The following is a 17902-nucleotide window of genomic DNA, read 5'->3' as shown; positions in this document are numbered from 1 at the left end:
CATCGCTGTGTGTGCACCACAACAATACATTTACTAGGTGGATTTACTGTAATCTGTGAAATGTGGGCGTAGTCAAAACCTCCCAGCATGCACCACATCAACACTGTTTATGCGTCTGCAGCATTTTTAGTATTAAATTTTTTGACATTTGTTGTCCATAGGTGTTTTTTTTTTTTTTGTCCCTGTCTTATGAGAGAGAGCTCTAGATTGTCGCTTCACCTACATAGGCCTACATGTACAATACTGTTTAGAAAAATGTCTGGACACTTGAAATGTAAATGAAAAGGGAATGGAATGATTAAAATTGTTTAAAAATCATTTAAACTGGGACATTTTAAAAAGCACCAGTTGTTTTCAGGTCTTGACTGCAGGCAGGACAGTTTAGAACTCAGACCCTTTTATTAAACAGCCATGCTGTTAAAATGTTCAAAACGTGGTTCAGTAACATTGTGTTACTGAAATAAGCACTATATCATTTACATATCATTCTGCATTAGTGGGCCCTTGACAGTGCACAAATTACCCATGGTGTGTAGCCATTGAGTTTTAACTTTGCAGCGACAAAATGTGTTTACAGACAGTCATTTTCCGAGGTTCCCATCAGCCCATGGAGTGATTTCCACTACACCATTTTGTCCATAGGTTGAAGGTCATAGCCATTTAATACTGGTTATTGAGCTTGCCCCTATACATACATTTCTCTGGTTCGTCTGGTTTAATGACATATTGTACCATAGATAATTAAAATATTATGCATCCTGTTTTTTTTATATTTTACACAGTACCCCAACTTTTTGGTAGTACAATAAAATAAAATTGTCTTATCCAATGTCAAGAAGCTAGCAGAGGTGAAAACTTAAACTTAACCTAAAAGTTAATGGAAAGAAACAAAGAGTATAAAATAACTAAAAAATGCACTGAAAAATGTTCTTGCACAACTGAAGTTAATTTCTTTATATATATATATATATATATATATATATATAGAGAGAGAGAGAGAGAGAGAGAGAGATCATTGTCTTTGTTTTATGTTATTTATTTATTTAATTAATTTTTGACACATTACACACACAAACACAAACACACAGAGTTGTTAAATAAAAACGATGAGTATTACAATTCAAACCATAACACCATTTAAGAGAAATATTCACCAATGTATAGTGTAGCATAATAATAAGTACATATATGAACCTAATGTAAACTCTGAGTTAATAACCTAAATGCCCCTTATTATTTAGAAGTAAAGTAGCTTTACAATAAAATCCTATACTACTGCTTATACTTAAAAACTGTCATTGTATATAGTGCATTATATGACTAAATGCAATATTACCATCTCTGCACATTTTATGCAGAAAACTTAAGAGAAAATAGAATTCCCATGTCATGCAATAGTCTAGACAAGTCCTAATAGACAAATCTAAGCAGTCTGAGCTTTTATTTGATGTTTGAAATTCGCCATTTTAGATCATCACAAAATTTATATTCTATAGTTCTATATCACCCAGGTGCAGTATACCATGCACACATTAATCTGCCAGTAAAACCTGCAGCTGTTCCATCTAGACTACAGTATGAGTCTGTGTTTGCTGATGTTGTAAAATTTCTTGTTTGGCAATATAAGGAAATATTACCACAACAATAAAGCTGTTTGATTTTAAAAAGAGAGAGAGAGAGGGGTGGGGGCACAAAGATAGAGGTGCAAAGCAAACACAGAACGTTCTCTTAAACATTTAATTGCTTATACAAGGTAGGTTAGATGCTCTAAAGCAATGCCTTGGAAATTTTCTTCTAGATCGCCAACGACATTAATTTACATCCTCCCCCTTCAACATTGCATTATTTTCCTTTTATTTCCTAATGAATAAATTGTATGTGTTTGTTCTTCATTCACTTTGCACTTGTTAGCACATGTAGCCAGAAGTTACACAACCGACTGCTGTAGTTCTTTGGATTTGTATTTAATGCTAAGGTGGTGAATGGATTCAATAAAAACCAGCCTTGAAGGTTGAATCAACATTTATGTAAAAAACGGACCTCAACATGTTGACCATAGAATGCAGAGATCTAAATATCTAAAGACACACAAATAGAGACACAGTGGGCAAAGACTGTGTCTCTATCCACCCCATAACCACCACCAAATCATCTCTTTCACCTTGATGGGGGCCTACCATTTACTTTCCTGTGGCAAAGGTCCACTTTCACATCCCCCGAGTCTTTCTTCCTCTCCATCTCTCCTCTTCTGTTTACCCCCTCCTATTTGCATAGCTGGACCAGAGCAGTTCATGCTCGTGCCCGCGGGCGCACGTCACGGGACCGATTCACCTGCCCCGCGCTCAACCTGACACACTCACTCGTACGCAGAGACACACGCATTGTCAGTATCTGGAAAGAAAAAAAAGAAGTAGATGAGAAAGATACTTTCGTGGGCTAATTTTGTCTTTTTGTAGAGAGCTGTGAATTGCTCTGACGGAGGAAATTTAGCGACAAAGGCGCGGGCGGAATTACTTTTCTTATGTGAGTGAATTAACATTAAAGTGGAGACAACGACTAGAGAGAGACACGTTTAAAGCAATGTGGTAAGAACATTAATTGTTTTAACAAACCTATGTTTCCTTACACATGTCTGCTTTTGGTGGTTGAGCTGATAATTCCGCGGTTAATACAAACCCGGTGTTTTTTCTTTTAAGTTAATTGAAGAGTTATTTACTGTTTACAATTTGGTGTGTAGAAAATTTATTGTCATTAAAGTTAGCTAATGTTAAGTTTATTAGCGCTAGCTGTTTCTTGCCGTTAACGCCATGGATAAAACTAAGCTAACGTTAGATTTTAAAGATAGCTTTGTTAACTCAAGTTCATCCAATGGTGATAACATCTTAAAACAATTATCCTTTGAATTTCATCCCTGCAACACTGTACATGTATTGTGAAATGTGTGGTTTGACAGGTTCTTCTTTCTGATCAGGTAAAAGAAAAGGATAAACTGTTAGGACATCTTACATTAAAAAAGCATGTGTAGACAGAGGTAGCTAATCAATTTGTGGTTCAACAGAAAATGACTTCATTAAGCCAAACTGTCAAACTAGCTGGTTGCACAGTCTCCAATATAAAGACTTGATGCTGCTCGTGTATAATTTTTCAGTTTCTTTGTAGTTTCATTTAGGTCTAGAGGTTACTGTTTTGTTTGTTTGTTTGCTTGTTTGCGTAAGACAACCAAGACAAAGTAGTGAGTTTGGGAGACACTAGTGGAACAGCCATTAAATATCCTACCATTACCACATGCAGTTGTATTCCACAAGTGCTTTGGCCTTAAAAAGACATTGTCTCCTTTGTAAAACTGTACAAAAAAACCAAATTGTAGAAGTTTCATGCAAAAGCTTACAGTAAATTACACTGAAGTCAAAATGAGCAGATCAATCAAATGAATTACTGTATAATCCCTCTGTGACTTTGTTATTGAATTAGATACGGACATGTTACAAAGGATTCTGATTAAAAAAATTTTTTTATCCCATTGTTAATGTTAATTAAGGCATTATATCAGATTGGATATGAGGGGAGCAGTTGGGATATTTTGCAAACTGAGAGGGCTCACAAGAGCTAACAACCACCATAGGAAAGCAACAATAAGGGGAATCAAAGTTAGCCACTAAGTGCAGTCGTGAATGTAAAACATTTTTAATGTGGACTGGGTGCGTCGCTGACATGTCACTCCAGTACACACCTGAATAGTGTGAATGTGTGTTATGCATGAGCATGTGTTACTGGGGAAGAGCCTGCACTAGACCAACAAGTTTGTTGCATAGTGAGGAAGTCGCTAGAAGTAGTCTGTTATTAAAATAGCATTAAATCCATGTGCAGGTAAAGTACAACTTCCTTACAGTCATTATTGGACTTTCTTAAAGAGGCCGATGCAAGCACAGTCTCAAAGCTTTCAGATTAAATGTTAACTGAAGTGCATTGTTTTTACCTAATTTTTAATAATTCTAATCTTCAAATGTCTTTTTTTTGTTGCAGGGAGACATGACTTGAAGGAAACATGGATTAGTGCTCATCAGAGAAGATTATGCTATTTAAGATTCCTTGGCGGTGATATTTGGGACCTTAATATGTCTATAAAACTTCAGTGAGAACTTGGACTCCCTGAAAATTGGCAATTTTTTAACTTTCCTTAAAAGACAGACAGAAAAGACAAAGTGACAAGTCATTAGACAAATCTCCCTTGCGCAGGTCATGATGCCAGATGAGTCAAAAGGTTTTCAGGTTAAGAGGAGTCCTGGAGAAGAAGCATCACGGGTTCCTTTAGTGCCAGACATTTTGGTGCTCTGCAGTGAAGAGGAGCACAAAAATGCTGGAGGCAATATATTGGAGCTTAAGGAATTCGGTCATACAGCAGATTATGGAAAACAATTTGTACAAAACAGTGAACTTGACATTTTGCAACCAAATGACAGCACACCAAACAAGAATGACATCAGGACAGTTGGGAGCCAGTCTGGACTCTTTCAGCCCCAAGTCTCTGTAGAAGTAGGTGTGGCAAAGTCAGCACAGGCCCCTGAACCTATCAAGGCCAGTTCTTTGTTGAGGGGGACATGCATTACCCCTCAGGCTTCAGATAATGCCCCATTCCACTCATCCTGTGACAGGTTACAAAGTGACAACAGTACTTCAACACTAACAAATGGCTGCAGGAACCTAGGCTACAGTTGCGCAGAATCCAGCCTTAATAATGCTTTTACTAATTTCAGCACTGGCCTAGGTGATGTAGAGTTATCTGAGCTTAGAAGCTCCCCGGAAAGGGCAAATCCAATCACTTCTGTCAATATCTCTAAACCCAGTTTAGTCACATCTCAGTCTAAGAAAACCACCAAGAATGGGGACAGAGGCAAATCCAAAACAGATTTTTGTAATACACCAGAAGCCGAAAATTCAGTCAGTGGCAGATCACCTCCATTGCCTGATGTTTCATCCAAAGCCCCCCAAACAAGAGACAGCATAGATGTCAGGTGGAACCAGCTTAATGAAATGGAGGACAGAGACAAGGACGGACAAAGCACCCGGTCCAAACGGAGTGTGAAAGAGGGTGTGTGTTGCTGCTATCAGGCAGTCCATAGGGCATTTTTGCAGTGTGTGGAGGAAACTCCAGCCATGCTGTCAGGACTGATGCTGTCTTTGGCCTTCTGTTTGGCTGTCATCATCCTCATTTGCACTACTGGAAGGGTGAGATTTGGTGTGGATGTGTGTGTAGGAGCTTGCTTGCTGCTCATTATACAGTTATCTTTCAAGGAACAGTCCCAAAAAAATCAGCTTCTGAAGTATGTGACTGTGCTGCTGTTTGTTTTTACATAATTGTTAATACAATACTGGCTCAATAGATTATGTAATATGATTTTTACAATTAATATATTAGTTATTCAAATGTAATGTTTTCTGTCACTAGCATTCTAAAACTAAAACATGTTCAGTTTACTATTATGTATTATAAAAGAGAGACTGGCTGTGATACTTGCACATCGAAGCAAAGAAGAAGAAACTCCAATTAATGATTTACAGCCAACTCTCATAGGGTCAAGCAAATAGAGTAATAAACCAGTTCTTCCAAAATACCACAACATCATTCCTGTTCTTTGACAGTCGAATGCTGCATGACTTCTCATTTTCACAAAACCGTTGCCCAAATACAAAACAGTATATTTGTCTCTTATCGGTATGAACCTACCATAGTAAAATAAAGCTTCAAACAGGAGGAACACAAAAAATGCAAATACCTTCACTTCTATTGGCTAGGGAAGATTAAAAACACTGCACCAGCTGTTTAAAGCTCAGCCTGGCTTTCATGTAGGATGAATAAAGGCATTTGCTTTTCAGTCCTTAGTGTAGAGCTGCCAAGTGGGGTTTCAATATAGTAAGCAGCTGAATCAAAATGAATTAATGCCCAGTACGATAGGTCCTTGGAAATACCTATTAATGTGAAATGTTCCTTTTCTTATTTTGTTTGTCTCATGAAATATGTGTTAAGTTTGGCCCCTCCCAGAAAGATGATAATTCGGCTTAATTAGGTTATAGTGGGTGGTGGAGTCAAGCACCACTTAATATAAAGCATTCTAGTTCGACAGCACCACCAAATATGACCTCAATAATAAACACATAGAAAAGCTTGGAATGTTAATGTAGATCTTATGGCAGAGCTGCTGTGTTGGATTAAATTAGATTGTACAGATGTACTTAATAAAGTGGCCAGTGAGTGTATGGCACACAGAAACTTTGTAGTAATGAAAATACTGCACCATCCAAAGAGAAGTTGAATTAGAAGATGTTTTTAACTTTGAGACACCTGAAGCAGTCAGTGTACAAATCCATCTCTTCACAGGTCATTAACGTTCATGTAGCTGCTCTGTCTGTGGTGTGTGTGGTTCTGATTCTGAGTGCTCTCCTGCTCATCTGCCTTCCCTGGCTCGCCACAGTAAGGCGCTGTGGAGGAGCCCTGGCCCTCTTCGTATGGGGGACACTGTATGTCACTGCCATAGTCTTCATCTTCACTGAAGGTCCTGTCACCACATGGGAACAGGTGAGAACGAAGCAGTTTTACTATATTTTAGTAAAAAGTTTTATTTTTAGCAATTGACTTTTAACTCTGCATCTCTCTTTACCTTTCTCTTAATTTCTTCACCTACACTCTGTCTTACCTTCTCAGGTAGCATTTTTCCTTTTCCTGTCTCTTAGTGTGTACACAGTGCTGCCTCTCTCTCTCACCTGGGCCCTCATGGTTGGGATTGGGACCAGCATTTCACACATTATTATCATCAGCGTCTACGTGCCCGTCACAAACCCAGAGACACCAGACTTAGTTGTGCAGGTAAAAATGAGCTATTTGCTTTTTTAAAACATTCTCTAACGTCATGTGATAGCCATAATTTCTATCACCACTTTACAAAAATAGAATTCTAACTGAAGTTAATTCCAAAGAATTTTAAAAAATGCAATGTTAGGAGCAGAGTAGCCTTTTTATGCATGCTGCTGTTGTGTGGTGAAAAGTTGCTAATAATTTAACAAGGTCATCTAGAGAACTGGACACTAATGGCCATTTTATCAAGCTGCACATGATAAAGGTTAAAATGATAAAACAAATGATATTACAAATTACCTGCTCCTCAAGAGATGTACAGTACATCATTTGCATGTCCCAAAAACAATCAACAATATAAACTATGTGTGTTGCTCAGGTAAGTTTATCAGTTGGCTTTGGAAAAATGCAAATCATCAACATCTATTTATTGGTTTACTGAGAAGTCCTACAGAACATGTTACATAATGTTACAGTTAATAAAATGTGGTCAATAAATAACAGTTTTCTGTGTCTCTGTCATGATATATCTGATCAATATAAATCAATCAAAAATCAATACCTCTCCCCTCTTTGTCTTCCTTCTCAGCTGGTGGCAAATGCAGTGCTGTTTGTGTGTGTGAACTGCATTGGGGTTTTTCACCTGTGGACAACCGAACATGATCTTAGAATATCCAACCAGAAAAGAGAAGAGTTCAGCGCTATACGCTCCCAGAAGGAAATAAAGAAATATCAGCAGGTTAATAACATTAGTGTCTAATGTCGGTGAAGATTCTCATTCATCCAGGTTTGGTTATCCATGAATCATGTCAACCGGACTTTTCTTTTGTTGAACGTTTCGCTACTTATCCAAGCAGATTCTTCTTCCCCAGGAAGATTAAGACCACTTCACACATCCACCAAGAGGCCCACACCTAACGACTTCCATCTTATGGGCTTTAGGGAGTTAGGGTTGTAATCGTTAGAAAGTCTAGATGACGTGACTCAATCTTTGGAGTAGAGCAAGGGTCACCAACCTTTTTGAAACTGAGAGCTACTTCTTGGGTACCGATTAATGTGATGGGCTACCCGTTAAATACGCACTTTTAAAATAACAAATTTGCTCAATTTACCGTTAATTATATGTTATTATTATTAATAATTAATTAAATTAATGATATTAATCTAGAAGACACGGATCATGTTAATGATTTCTCACAATAACTATCAAATGTGGTTTTAAAAAGAATAGCAACACAAAAATTAGATGCAGCTCATTGATAAGTGGTGCTATGGTGAGCTAGTTTTAGAACAGGCCCGTGGGCTACTCGTGTGGTCCCTGCAGGCTACCTGGTGCCCACGGGCACCATGTTGGTGACCCCTGGAGTAGAGTATAATAATAATTTAATTAATTTATTGTTGTTGTTGTTGTTGTTGTTGTTGTTGTTGTCGTCGTTGATGTTGTACATTTACATTTATATTTAGTCATTTAGCAGACGCTTTTATCCTAAGCGACTTACAAGTGAGGTACAAGGCAAGCAAGTTGTTGTTATTATGTGATATTGTACTGCATATAACTTTAGATAGCTACTTATAAAAAAGAGCAACCACAATTGCCAAGTAAAGTTCAGCTAAGTATGTACTTGCTTGACTCAGATTTGTTTAGTTGATTACATTTTTGTCTTGAAATCAACACAAATCTCATTTTCATTGTATTGCAAGCCAAGATATGAATTTGTTAAAACAAGGGATTCCTTTCATCAGTTACTGATGTCACAGAAACATCATACATAGATTTTTCAATTAGAGATTTTGCATTATACAAATCCAGTCAAGTGCTCCACTGAGCACTTATTTCTTGTACTGTTAGTTTAACTTGTTATTTAATCGTTAATCACTCTCATTAAACCGCTCTCTACCTGGACAGCCTAGGTTTCTCTTTTCTGGCTATTAGTTCAATAGATTAATCATTCACTTGCCTGAAGCTTAGCAGCAATAGAATAGGCAAACCCTAATGGACACAGAAAGTAAACAAATAGATGGAATGTGATCCACTAAGTAAATAGAGCTATAATGGCTGTCTATTTCTATTACACCCTGTCAACAGTGTGTCCCCTCTATAAGGCACAAACTCACTCCCTATGGTCCACACTATAGCGTCTCAAAACTTATCACTGCTTTTCTTCACCCAGATTTTAATCCTCTGTCTTTTTCCTTGGCAACAGGAGCAGCTCCTACTGTCAGTGTTGCCAAGGTACATTGCCGTGGAGCTGAAAACGGAGGTGATAAAAAGGCTGTCCAAGCCAAAGAGCAATAAGGAAAATGAATCCAACTTCAACAACTTTCACAGCCTTTACGTGAGGCAGCACAAAGACGTCAGGTGAACATCATGCTGTTACATTGTGATGTTATTGATGAGATGTCAGCTTTTTTAAGTTACTTAAAAACTTACAGCAGACTTATTAACTTACCAACTACAAGAACTTTTGCATATTGTGGGGTTTATCAGGTTTAAGTTTTCTAGTTTTCTTTATATGATGAGAAATGCCCAATGTACTCATTACTACTTAGTAGACAGTACTCAGTCTCAAAATTATAAAGATGTCATATCTAACGTTTGTTTATTCTGGATTACAGATTGACTCCAAAGTGTCATATTATATACACATACCTAATACCAGTGTTTATCTGTGTGGGTTTCTATAGTATCCTGTATGCAGACATTGTGGGCTTCACAAAGCTAGCAAGTACCTGTACACCAAAAGAGCTGGTTGCTGTGCTCAACAAGCTTTTTGGGAGGTTCGATGACATTGCTAAGGTCGGGAGTCTTGCTAAAAATAGCTGCAATGAAAAATATTTTTGTGTTAGTTCTGTACGCTCTGTCTGACTCTCTAGCTTTCTTTGTGTTTCTTTTTGTCTGTAGAAGAATGGGTGTCTTCGTATTAAAATTTTAGGTGACTGCTACTACTGTGTTTCTGGTCTGCCTGATCCCATTCCCACCCATGCCAGGAACTGTGTCCAGATGGGGCTGGACATGTGCACTGCCATCAAGTCAGTTCATTCAAAATAATCAAACGTTTTTCTGCTAACATTATCTGACATCTTTCTTTTTCTATAGTATTTTTCTCTTTTATTATAAAATAGTTCTTTTGTGGCAATTTGTGATGCCTTCTATCTTCTATTTTTTTCACACTGTGTTGAGGTGCCTTCCATATAATTTGTGTTTTTCCATCTTCAGGAATAAAAGCTATTCAGTTTGGAATTTACATATGACACAACTGTACTTGGTTTAACTTCCTCGTTGCTTTTTTAAACAGAAACTAACCTGTATAGTATAGCTGAAAGCACGCAGTTACAGAAAGCAGAAGCACCAATTCATGTAAATTGACTATAATATTCCCTAGCTGTGTTTTTGTGTTTGCACTATGAAGGCTGTAGATTTCTTTTTTTTTTTTGCAATAGAGGAATTTATTGCTTAGTTACATAAAAATATGTTTTCTATGCAATATGCATATATGCAATATTTATCAATATGCATATGACAGATCAAATCAAAGATTGTGTTTACTTTGTTATTTAACTGTGTTTTACTTTTAATCATAAATTAATTTTTTTTTTTTTTTTTTTACTTTAGTAGCTTTCCTCAAAATCTTATACATTCTCAAACAGCATACTTAGAAACCGTATAAGAAGCCTTTATTTATGTGCAGTAGCATTATAGGCCATTATTGGTAAGGTTTTAACAGTCGTTAATACACCACCATTTTTCTGATGCAAGTTTTAGTGCCCATCAATTTAAACTGAAGATTTTAGATAGAAATATTTTTAAATAACTTCATAGCACAACAATGAGTGAAAAATACTAGGATGAGTGAATACTTAAATATACAGGATATACAGGACAGTTTTCGGGTCTTAGTGACACGTTTATCTCTTTGTAGTAAACTCCGTGAAGCAACAGGTGTTGACATCAGCATGCGTGTGGGTGTTCACACTGGAAACGTCCTCTGTGGTGTGATCGGCTTGCAGAAATGGCAATATGACGTTTGGTCACACGATGTTACATTAGCCAACCACATGGAGTCTGGAGGGCTTCCAGGGTGAGTATGGAAGCTGAATTGTATGTTTTTTTTTCATAATAAATTAATTTCAATAAGAATGGGATGGGTTTTGTTTTCTCTTTAATTTAATTATATTATGCCTATTTTTCTTTTAATAATAATATTATTAATAGGAGAGTCCACATCACAGAGGACACACTGCAACACTTGAATGGAGAGTACCAAGTGGAGGATGGGGATGGGGGAAGTAGAGATCCTCTTCTTAAAGGAAGAAAAACCTACCTGGTGATTGACCCCCACAAGCCAAATTCAGTCTCTAGGAAGCCTAAATTGGTAAGTGTACACATGTTGGTATGCAGCATGTGCAGTTATTGTGCATGTATTGTAGACTGTTATGAGATAATATATGTTTAAATTTATGTAAAGTAAAATTGAGAATTGACTATCTCTGTATTTATTTTAGGCAAACAGTCTTCCATCAAGTGAGACCAGCAAGCGGGCATCGGTCCGTATGTCTCAGTATCTGCAGTCCTGGCAGACTATTCACCCCTTTGCAGGCCTAAGCAACCCTGATGCCAGGCCATCCAAGATGCCAACCATCTGCCCCAGTGGTATCATGAACCAGCCAAAGGTGTCTGCATTATTTGTTTGTGCTGCTTCCTTCTCCTTATGTTTTTTTTCCTGATTAAGTATGTATAAATTGATATATGTTATATGAATACAAACACAAAAAAACAGTACATACAAAAATTACTGGCATGTTTTCCACTAGCAAATACTACACCACATCTGGCCCTTTGTCTGTCTCTCACCAGTCCTAATTATACATTGTACATTTTAAAGAGGTGACATTCATTCGTGCTGTCTCTTGACAATTTTTTATATGCTTGCTCTAGGAAAGGCCACATTTCCAGAACAATCCCTCTAGGTAAGTTCACAGAAATATTAAAAGCACAAATGAAAAAGAAAATAAATTGATGTATTATTTTATTTTACCTTCTGAATAGAAAAATGCTTTTATTTTGTATTCCAGTTTGTTTGTGGATAATAGTGTTAGGGGATCACTGGACACAGTGGATGTGGCTGGGTAAGCTGTCATTAAAGTTCTGATGTATGTCATTTTTTTGACTCAGTTATCCCTGTGTTAGTAGGTGAGAGCTATAAGAAACATGTTCAGATGAAAATGACAAAATGTGACTAAGATAAATATTACCAACAGATACAGTTTAATTAGATTTAGTTCAGTCAATTTAGTTCTGTCAGATTTCTGTGATGTTTCCCACTATCTGTACCTCTTACATGAGGACAAAACTGCTTCTGGTCCACTGACTGTTCTCTGCTTTTTGTTTAAATGTTTTTATTCAGGAGGAGGGCAAAAAAACTTAGTTGTTTGACTCTGCTATTCAATGACCTGAGCCTGGAGAAGCAGGTAGTTTTATTCTCTGAGTGCTAGAATGATGTAATGCTTTTTTTTTTTTTATTCTATGTTTTTGGGGCATTGTTATAGTTAGAAATACTGTCCATACGGCTACTGTAAAATGATAACAAATTATGTCCCTGACATGGCAGCTGTAGAGCCAGATTACTATATCAGTAATTGCCCACCATCAATTTAAGCTTATAACATTTATGGTATTTACTTTCTTTATACTTGTGTTCTTTATTTCCCAGTTTCGTCTTTCAGAGGTGAAGGGCTTACACCTGTCAATCAGCTGCATAGCTTTGATCTTTGTAACTATTTTTGCCACCCAGATGCTTGTCTCTAAGAGGTAAGTAGCATTTCAGTTGCATTCATACATGCGATATTTCACTTTCCTTATTTAACTTGACAACATATATTTTGAAATATTTTTTAGCTCATAACATTGGAGAAAAATTCTCTCTCACTTTGACAAGTTTAATACCAAGTCTGTTACACTCTGTTTACTTATTGATTCCTCCTTATATAATGTTTACTATAAAGTTCACTCAGTTGTGAGCAGTAAATTGAGATTTCAACAGCTAACAGGTGTTTGTATTCCACAACTGTAATTTTATGATCTCTACAAATGTGAGCATTACATTGTGGGATTGTTAGCAGAAAGTCCACATGCTATGTACATTCAATTTTGAGTGCACTTAGCATTGGTCCACCATTACAGAATGGCTAATACAATATAGAATGTGTGTGTGAATGAATTTCAGTATCCTGCATTCCAACAATTGTTTCATAAAAAAAAATTATACTTTCACCCCTCCCAGGAACTTTCAAATGGCCGTGTCCTATGGCGCAACTTTTCCTGTGCTTGTGCTGATTCTGTCTATTGCTTTCACTGGATACTTGGAGGTAAACTACCACAAAGCTTCTGGCATGTTTTCAGGAATACTCTGTGTTAGCAAATGATCTTAGTTAGTCTAGGTCTGGATGCATTCAGTATCAGTGGTGGAAAGTAACAAACTACAAGTACTTTCTTACTGTACTTCAGTATATGTTTCATGTATCTGTACTTTACTTAAGTAGATTTAATCATGACTACTATGAATTTTACTCCACTTCATCTAAGAGCAATAATATATATTTTTTTTTTAGTCCACTTTTTAGTCCACTACATTTTAAATCAATGTTCCATTACACATTACAATCACATTACTTACATATTTCATTATATACCACTTGTTCCTTTTATTCTTTTTCTTTTTTATTTTAACAAATGTCTAGCGAGACATGAATGACTTCACTAAACCAGGTGCAGGCAGGCACAGAGTCAGTTCCTCCTCCCATGGTCTTATTTAAAAGACCTATTTGACATATTAGCATTGCTCAGAGACAGCCGGTATGCAGCTTTGGCATGTTGTACTGAGTTTGCCCTGTCTTATAAGATCTGCATTCACTCGCAGGAGGAGGATTTTCAGACTTAAAACTTGGTGAATTGATTGTGAAAGGTGCCTTCAAATGGGTATAATTATATGTTGTGTCATATTCACTCTGTCATGTCAATCAAACGATATAACGAGCAGTGCTCCCAATGTTTCCTGTTACATCATGATTAGTTTAGAAATAAAACAAAAAGGAAGATCAGATCGTATATCTTAAACAGCATAAACTCATCATTTATGTTTATTACCATTATTTGTTTATATCCCACCAACCATAAAGTAGCACTGGTCCACAGAAAAAAAAATAGTTAAGTACTTTTACTTAACTAGTAAATAAACATGTTGAGGTGACAACTGCAGAATGTAATTGGGTTTTACTTTCCTGTCAATAATGATTTACCAATCGTTTAACTATGGTATAATAACCAAATTACAGTAAAATGTGATGTATTACATTACACAGAAATAGATGTAACTGCTAGAAATTGGAAAAGTAATTCCTATTTTGAACATTGTCAGCATGTTGTATTGAATGTTCATATTTTTGTGTGTGTTTGTTTTAGAAGTGGCGCTCCAAAATACCTTTGGGTGTCCACTGGATATCAGGCTTGTCCCATGGCGTCTCCACCACGGCAGCACTGCGTCTCTTTGTGGTCATACTTTGTGTGCTCATCACAATGCTTATGGCTGTTCTCAACTTTGTACGTTCCTTTCTTACTTATTTTTCTAAGTCTTCTTTGTCTTTCTTTTGTTTCCTTTTTTTCATATAATTTATCTTCCATCTAAACATTTTTTAATTTTTTTATTTTGTTCTTCTTATTTTTGCTTGTTTACTTCAGTTTGTCTATTCTTTTTAAACACAATACTTTTACTTACAGTTCTTCCTGCCTGGAAACAACTGCACCTCTATTACTAACAGAACAGAGCTGGAGGGTCTTAAACTCTACACTGGGCCTGTGAGTATCTTCAAAAAGACAACTTCAGCTATTTTTGTAATTCATACAAATGGCATTGTGATGCCTATTTATCTTTAGTATGAGCATTGGTATCACACTTGGACATAATCAAACAAGTGAACTGAATGTAAGACTACAGATTGTATTCTTTTGGCAGTACAGTAGTGACTCCCCCAATGGCTAAATGACACTATTCATTTCACATTTTACTGGTTCAAATGTAATGTTTCAAGAGATGTCCACACATAAATCAAGAAGAATAAAAAAAACAAATAAACAAAGGGAAAAATATGTATATAAGTGCATCATCCTCTCACACACGTGCACAATTGCTAGCCAACTTTATTTTCTTGTAATGTGTAACACAACTTAAATTTTCACCTTCTACCTTTTTTCTCTTCAAACATATAGTACTACCTGTACTGTTGCCTGTTGGCCATGCTGGGAGTGATTGTGTTTGTCAGAACATGCTTGTCTGTGAAAGCCCTGCTGCTCACGCTGGCTGTGGTGGTTTACCTGGCTCTCTTCCTCCATGTGTATGCCCCAAGGTCCTACTGCCTTGTCAACCTTCTTTATAATGACACAAAGTAAGTAACACTTCACCTGCCTATCCTTTTCAAAATTTAAAACAAACAGTAGCTCTTCAATTTCCTGATGTTGAATGATGCTCAAATAAAATTGTGTACATCTAATGGAGGTCAGCGCTGAACAACTTATTCCATAACAAGTTTTAAATAAAGCAAACCAAAGTAACATTTAATAGCTCAGGTTCAGTTGTTTAAGGCATGGTATTAAAACACTCTTTAACTGCATTGTTCCTCAGTTACAGTCATAACAGGGCACTTTCAAGCTTTTAAGTACTATACTTATAACAGTAGCAGTTACAGTATATTGTGTTTTTACATGAACTGCTACAAAGCATGAAAGTGTACAGGCCGGAATATATTTGTTAGCTAACCACAGTCACTCCTACTAGTCCTACTAAAGTTCACTTTCCATTCGTTCATATTCATTCACTGCTCTCTGTAGTCATCGCACCATCAAGCTTGCTCAGCGAAGGTGTTGAATTTCCTGTCTTTTGTCTGCCACTCGGCAGTCCAGATTGTGAGCACTTGTCTAAAGTTTCAGATCACCATCACTTATTCAAGAGCTTTCTTTAGATAATCCTCGCTGTAGGTACCAGTCCATTGACTGTGAAATATAAAACACTTTTCTCTGAGGAATTATGTAATGGAAGGAAAAAGAAATGGTAGCGACATTGTTATACCTCTAAAGATGTGAATGTCCATGTGTGTTTCCACAGACCTGGTGTGCTAAAGGACCCTCAAATTATGTCCGGGGTTTGGCTGGTCATCTTTTATATTGTATGCCTCGTATTGGCTAGACAGGTGTGTGTACAAAAACTTCATTGTTTTCATCTCTTTCATTTCCCAAAGGAATGTGCTTCCATGCAGTTCTTTGTGCTAGTTTTTAGAAAAATTATGCCAAATTTATTCACATCTTTGTATAAGGAATTTCTGTCTCTCTCTTTCTCTCAGGATGAGCTCGGTTGTCGTGTGGATTTCCTGTTGGAGCGATGTTTCCAGATGGAAAGAGAGGAAATGGAAACCATGGAGAATGTCAACAAACTCCTCCTCCAGAATGTCCTGCCACTTCATGTTGCCTCGTTGTTCATGGGCAAAACTGTCCGCAACCAGGTAAAAAAACAAAGCATGGGAGAGATGAACTGGACATATTCATCCCCTCCACAACTTTTTTTATTTTTTTTTAGTTTATTGTCCATGGTGGTCTGCTATTTTTTGTTAACTGTTGTACCCTTCACACCTAATTTTCTGTTGTGATCAGATTGTGCATTTTATTTGAGATTTATAAAGCCTAATGCATTTTAGATCACTGGAACATTTGTTGATAATCAACAATCAAAAAAGCCTAAATAAATGAAACCCTTTGCACCAAATTCTTAAAGATGTATTTAAATAATCATTCTGCAGAATATTGTCATGATGTGGCAATATTGGGTCATGTGTGTATGTAAACATTTTTTACAACTGTATCCAACGTACGGAAAAAGTGTCTTGATGTTGAAATGAACGAAGCATTGATGTGATTATTTTAGATCATCAGATTTAAGAAAAGTTTCCAAAATCATTTAGAAGTTTGCAGAATTTTTGTTATAATGGAATTGAATCATTTTTATATTAAAAAACACTTTCCAGGACCTGTACAGCAAGTCATACGACTGTGTGTGCGTGATGTTCGCCTCGGTGCCCCAGTTCAAGGAATTTTACAGTGAGACCAGCGAAAACAGAGATGGCCTTGAGTGTTTGCGCTTTCTCAACGAGATAATAGCAGACTTTGATGAGGTATGAGGAAGAAAATGCTAATAAATACTGTCAGTGTTCAAATACGCAAGGGAACGTTTTGTTGCTGACTGTGCTCTCCTTTTCTTTCTTTGTCTCACCTACCTTTTTCATATCTGTCCCACAGCTTCTCTCCAAACCCAAATTCTCATCAGTGGAGAAGATTAAGACGATTGGCAGCACATACATGGCTGCTGCAGGGCTGACACACTCACCTCCTGGGGATGAACAAAAGGTTTGTTCTCTATAAATTAGTTTAAACACTTCAATATATATAAAAGTCTACATTGGTCAAAGAAACTAATATTTACTATACATTTTTAAAATGGTTTGCAAAATATTTTAACACCAATATTATGTATTTGACTAATGACGATTTGAAACGTAAAACTGTCCAACATTACCATGATCTCTGGCTCCCCCTTTAGAAATGTGAGCTGATCTACAGTCATGTCCGTGCCATGGTGGAGTTTGCCTTTGCTCTGATGGGCAAACTAGAGTTGATCAACACACACTCTTTCAACAGCTTCAAGTTAAGGATTGGTAAGTCTATTAAACTGCAGTGCTAAAAAACTAAATGACAAATGTTTCTTCATTCTTACATCCAGGACTGTTTTTGTGAAAAATGTACACAAGAAAAACACACCCTAAAATGAAGGAGCACTAAACTGAATGTTATTTTCTCATGATATATTCTTCATTGTTTACTTTCAGGAATAAACCATGGTCCAGTTATTGCTGGGGTGATTGGAGCTCATAAACCTCAGTATGATATCTGGGGGAACTCTGTTAATGTGGCCAGCAGGATGGATAGCACAGGAGTGCTGGACAAGATACAGG

At 36.8% G+C, this 17902-nt stretch overlaps 1 protein-coding gene across 1 annotated transcript in view; it reads left to right on the top strand.

Moving 5' to 3' along the window:
* The first annotated feature begins 2336 nt into the window (after window positions 1-2336).
* The window catches only part of cyld3 (cylindromatosis (turban tumor syndrome) 3), a 30081-nt gene continuing 14515 nt past the window's right edge, over window positions 2337-17902 (top strand). Inside the window, exons 1-25 of the mRNA XM_067523581.1 lie at window positions 2337-2585; window positions 4024-5226; window positions 6377-6574; window positions 6701-6862; window positions 7440-7589; window positions 9055-9209; window positions 9536-9647; window positions 9753-9880; window positions 10771-10929; window positions 11064-11223; window positions 11354-11521; window positions 11787-11818; window positions 11924-11977; window positions 12256-12319; window positions 12562-12659; window positions 13132-13216; window positions 14310-14447; window positions 14625-14702; window positions 15114-15289; window positions 16006-16090; window positions 16241-16399; window positions 16919-17065; window positions 17190-17297; window positions 17491-17605; window positions 17777-17901. Of these exons, the coding sequence (XP_067379682.1) occupies window positions 4240-5226; window positions 6377-6574; window positions 6701-6862; window positions 7440-7589; window positions 9055-9209; window positions 9536-9647; window positions 9753-9880; window positions 10771-10929; window positions 11064-11223; window positions 11354-11521; window positions 11787-11818; window positions 11924-11977; window positions 12256-12319; window positions 12562-12659; window positions 13132-13216; window positions 14310-14447; window positions 14625-14702; window positions 15114-15289; window positions 16006-16090; window positions 16241-16399; window positions 16919-17065; window positions 17190-17297; window positions 17491-17605; window positions 17777-17901 (3843 nt within the window). The 5' untranslated portion in view covers window positions 2337-2585; window positions 4024-4239. The remainder of the gene's footprint in view (window positions 2586-4023; window positions 5227-6376; window positions 6575-6700; window positions 6863-7439; window positions 7590-9054; window positions 9210-9535; window positions 9648-9752; window positions 9881-10770; window positions 10930-11063; window positions 11224-11353; window positions 11522-11786; window positions 11819-11923; window positions 11978-12255; window positions 12320-12561; window positions 12660-13131; window positions 13217-14309; window positions 14448-14624; window positions 14703-15113; window positions 15290-16005; window positions 16091-16240; window positions 16400-16918; window positions 17066-17189; window positions 17298-17490; window positions 17606-17776; window position 17902) is intronic.

Source organism: Channa argus, chromosome 12 (assembly GCF_033026475.1).
Source record: "Channa argus isolate prfri chromosome 12, Channa argus male v1.0, whole genome shotgun sequence".
In the NCBI taxonomy this organism is placed as follows: Eukaryota; Metazoa; Chordata; class Actinopteri; order Anabantiformes; family Channidae; genus Channa; species Channa argus.
Note: the sequence above shows the minus strand (reverse complement) of the source record. Positions and strands in the feature narration are given on the sequence as shown.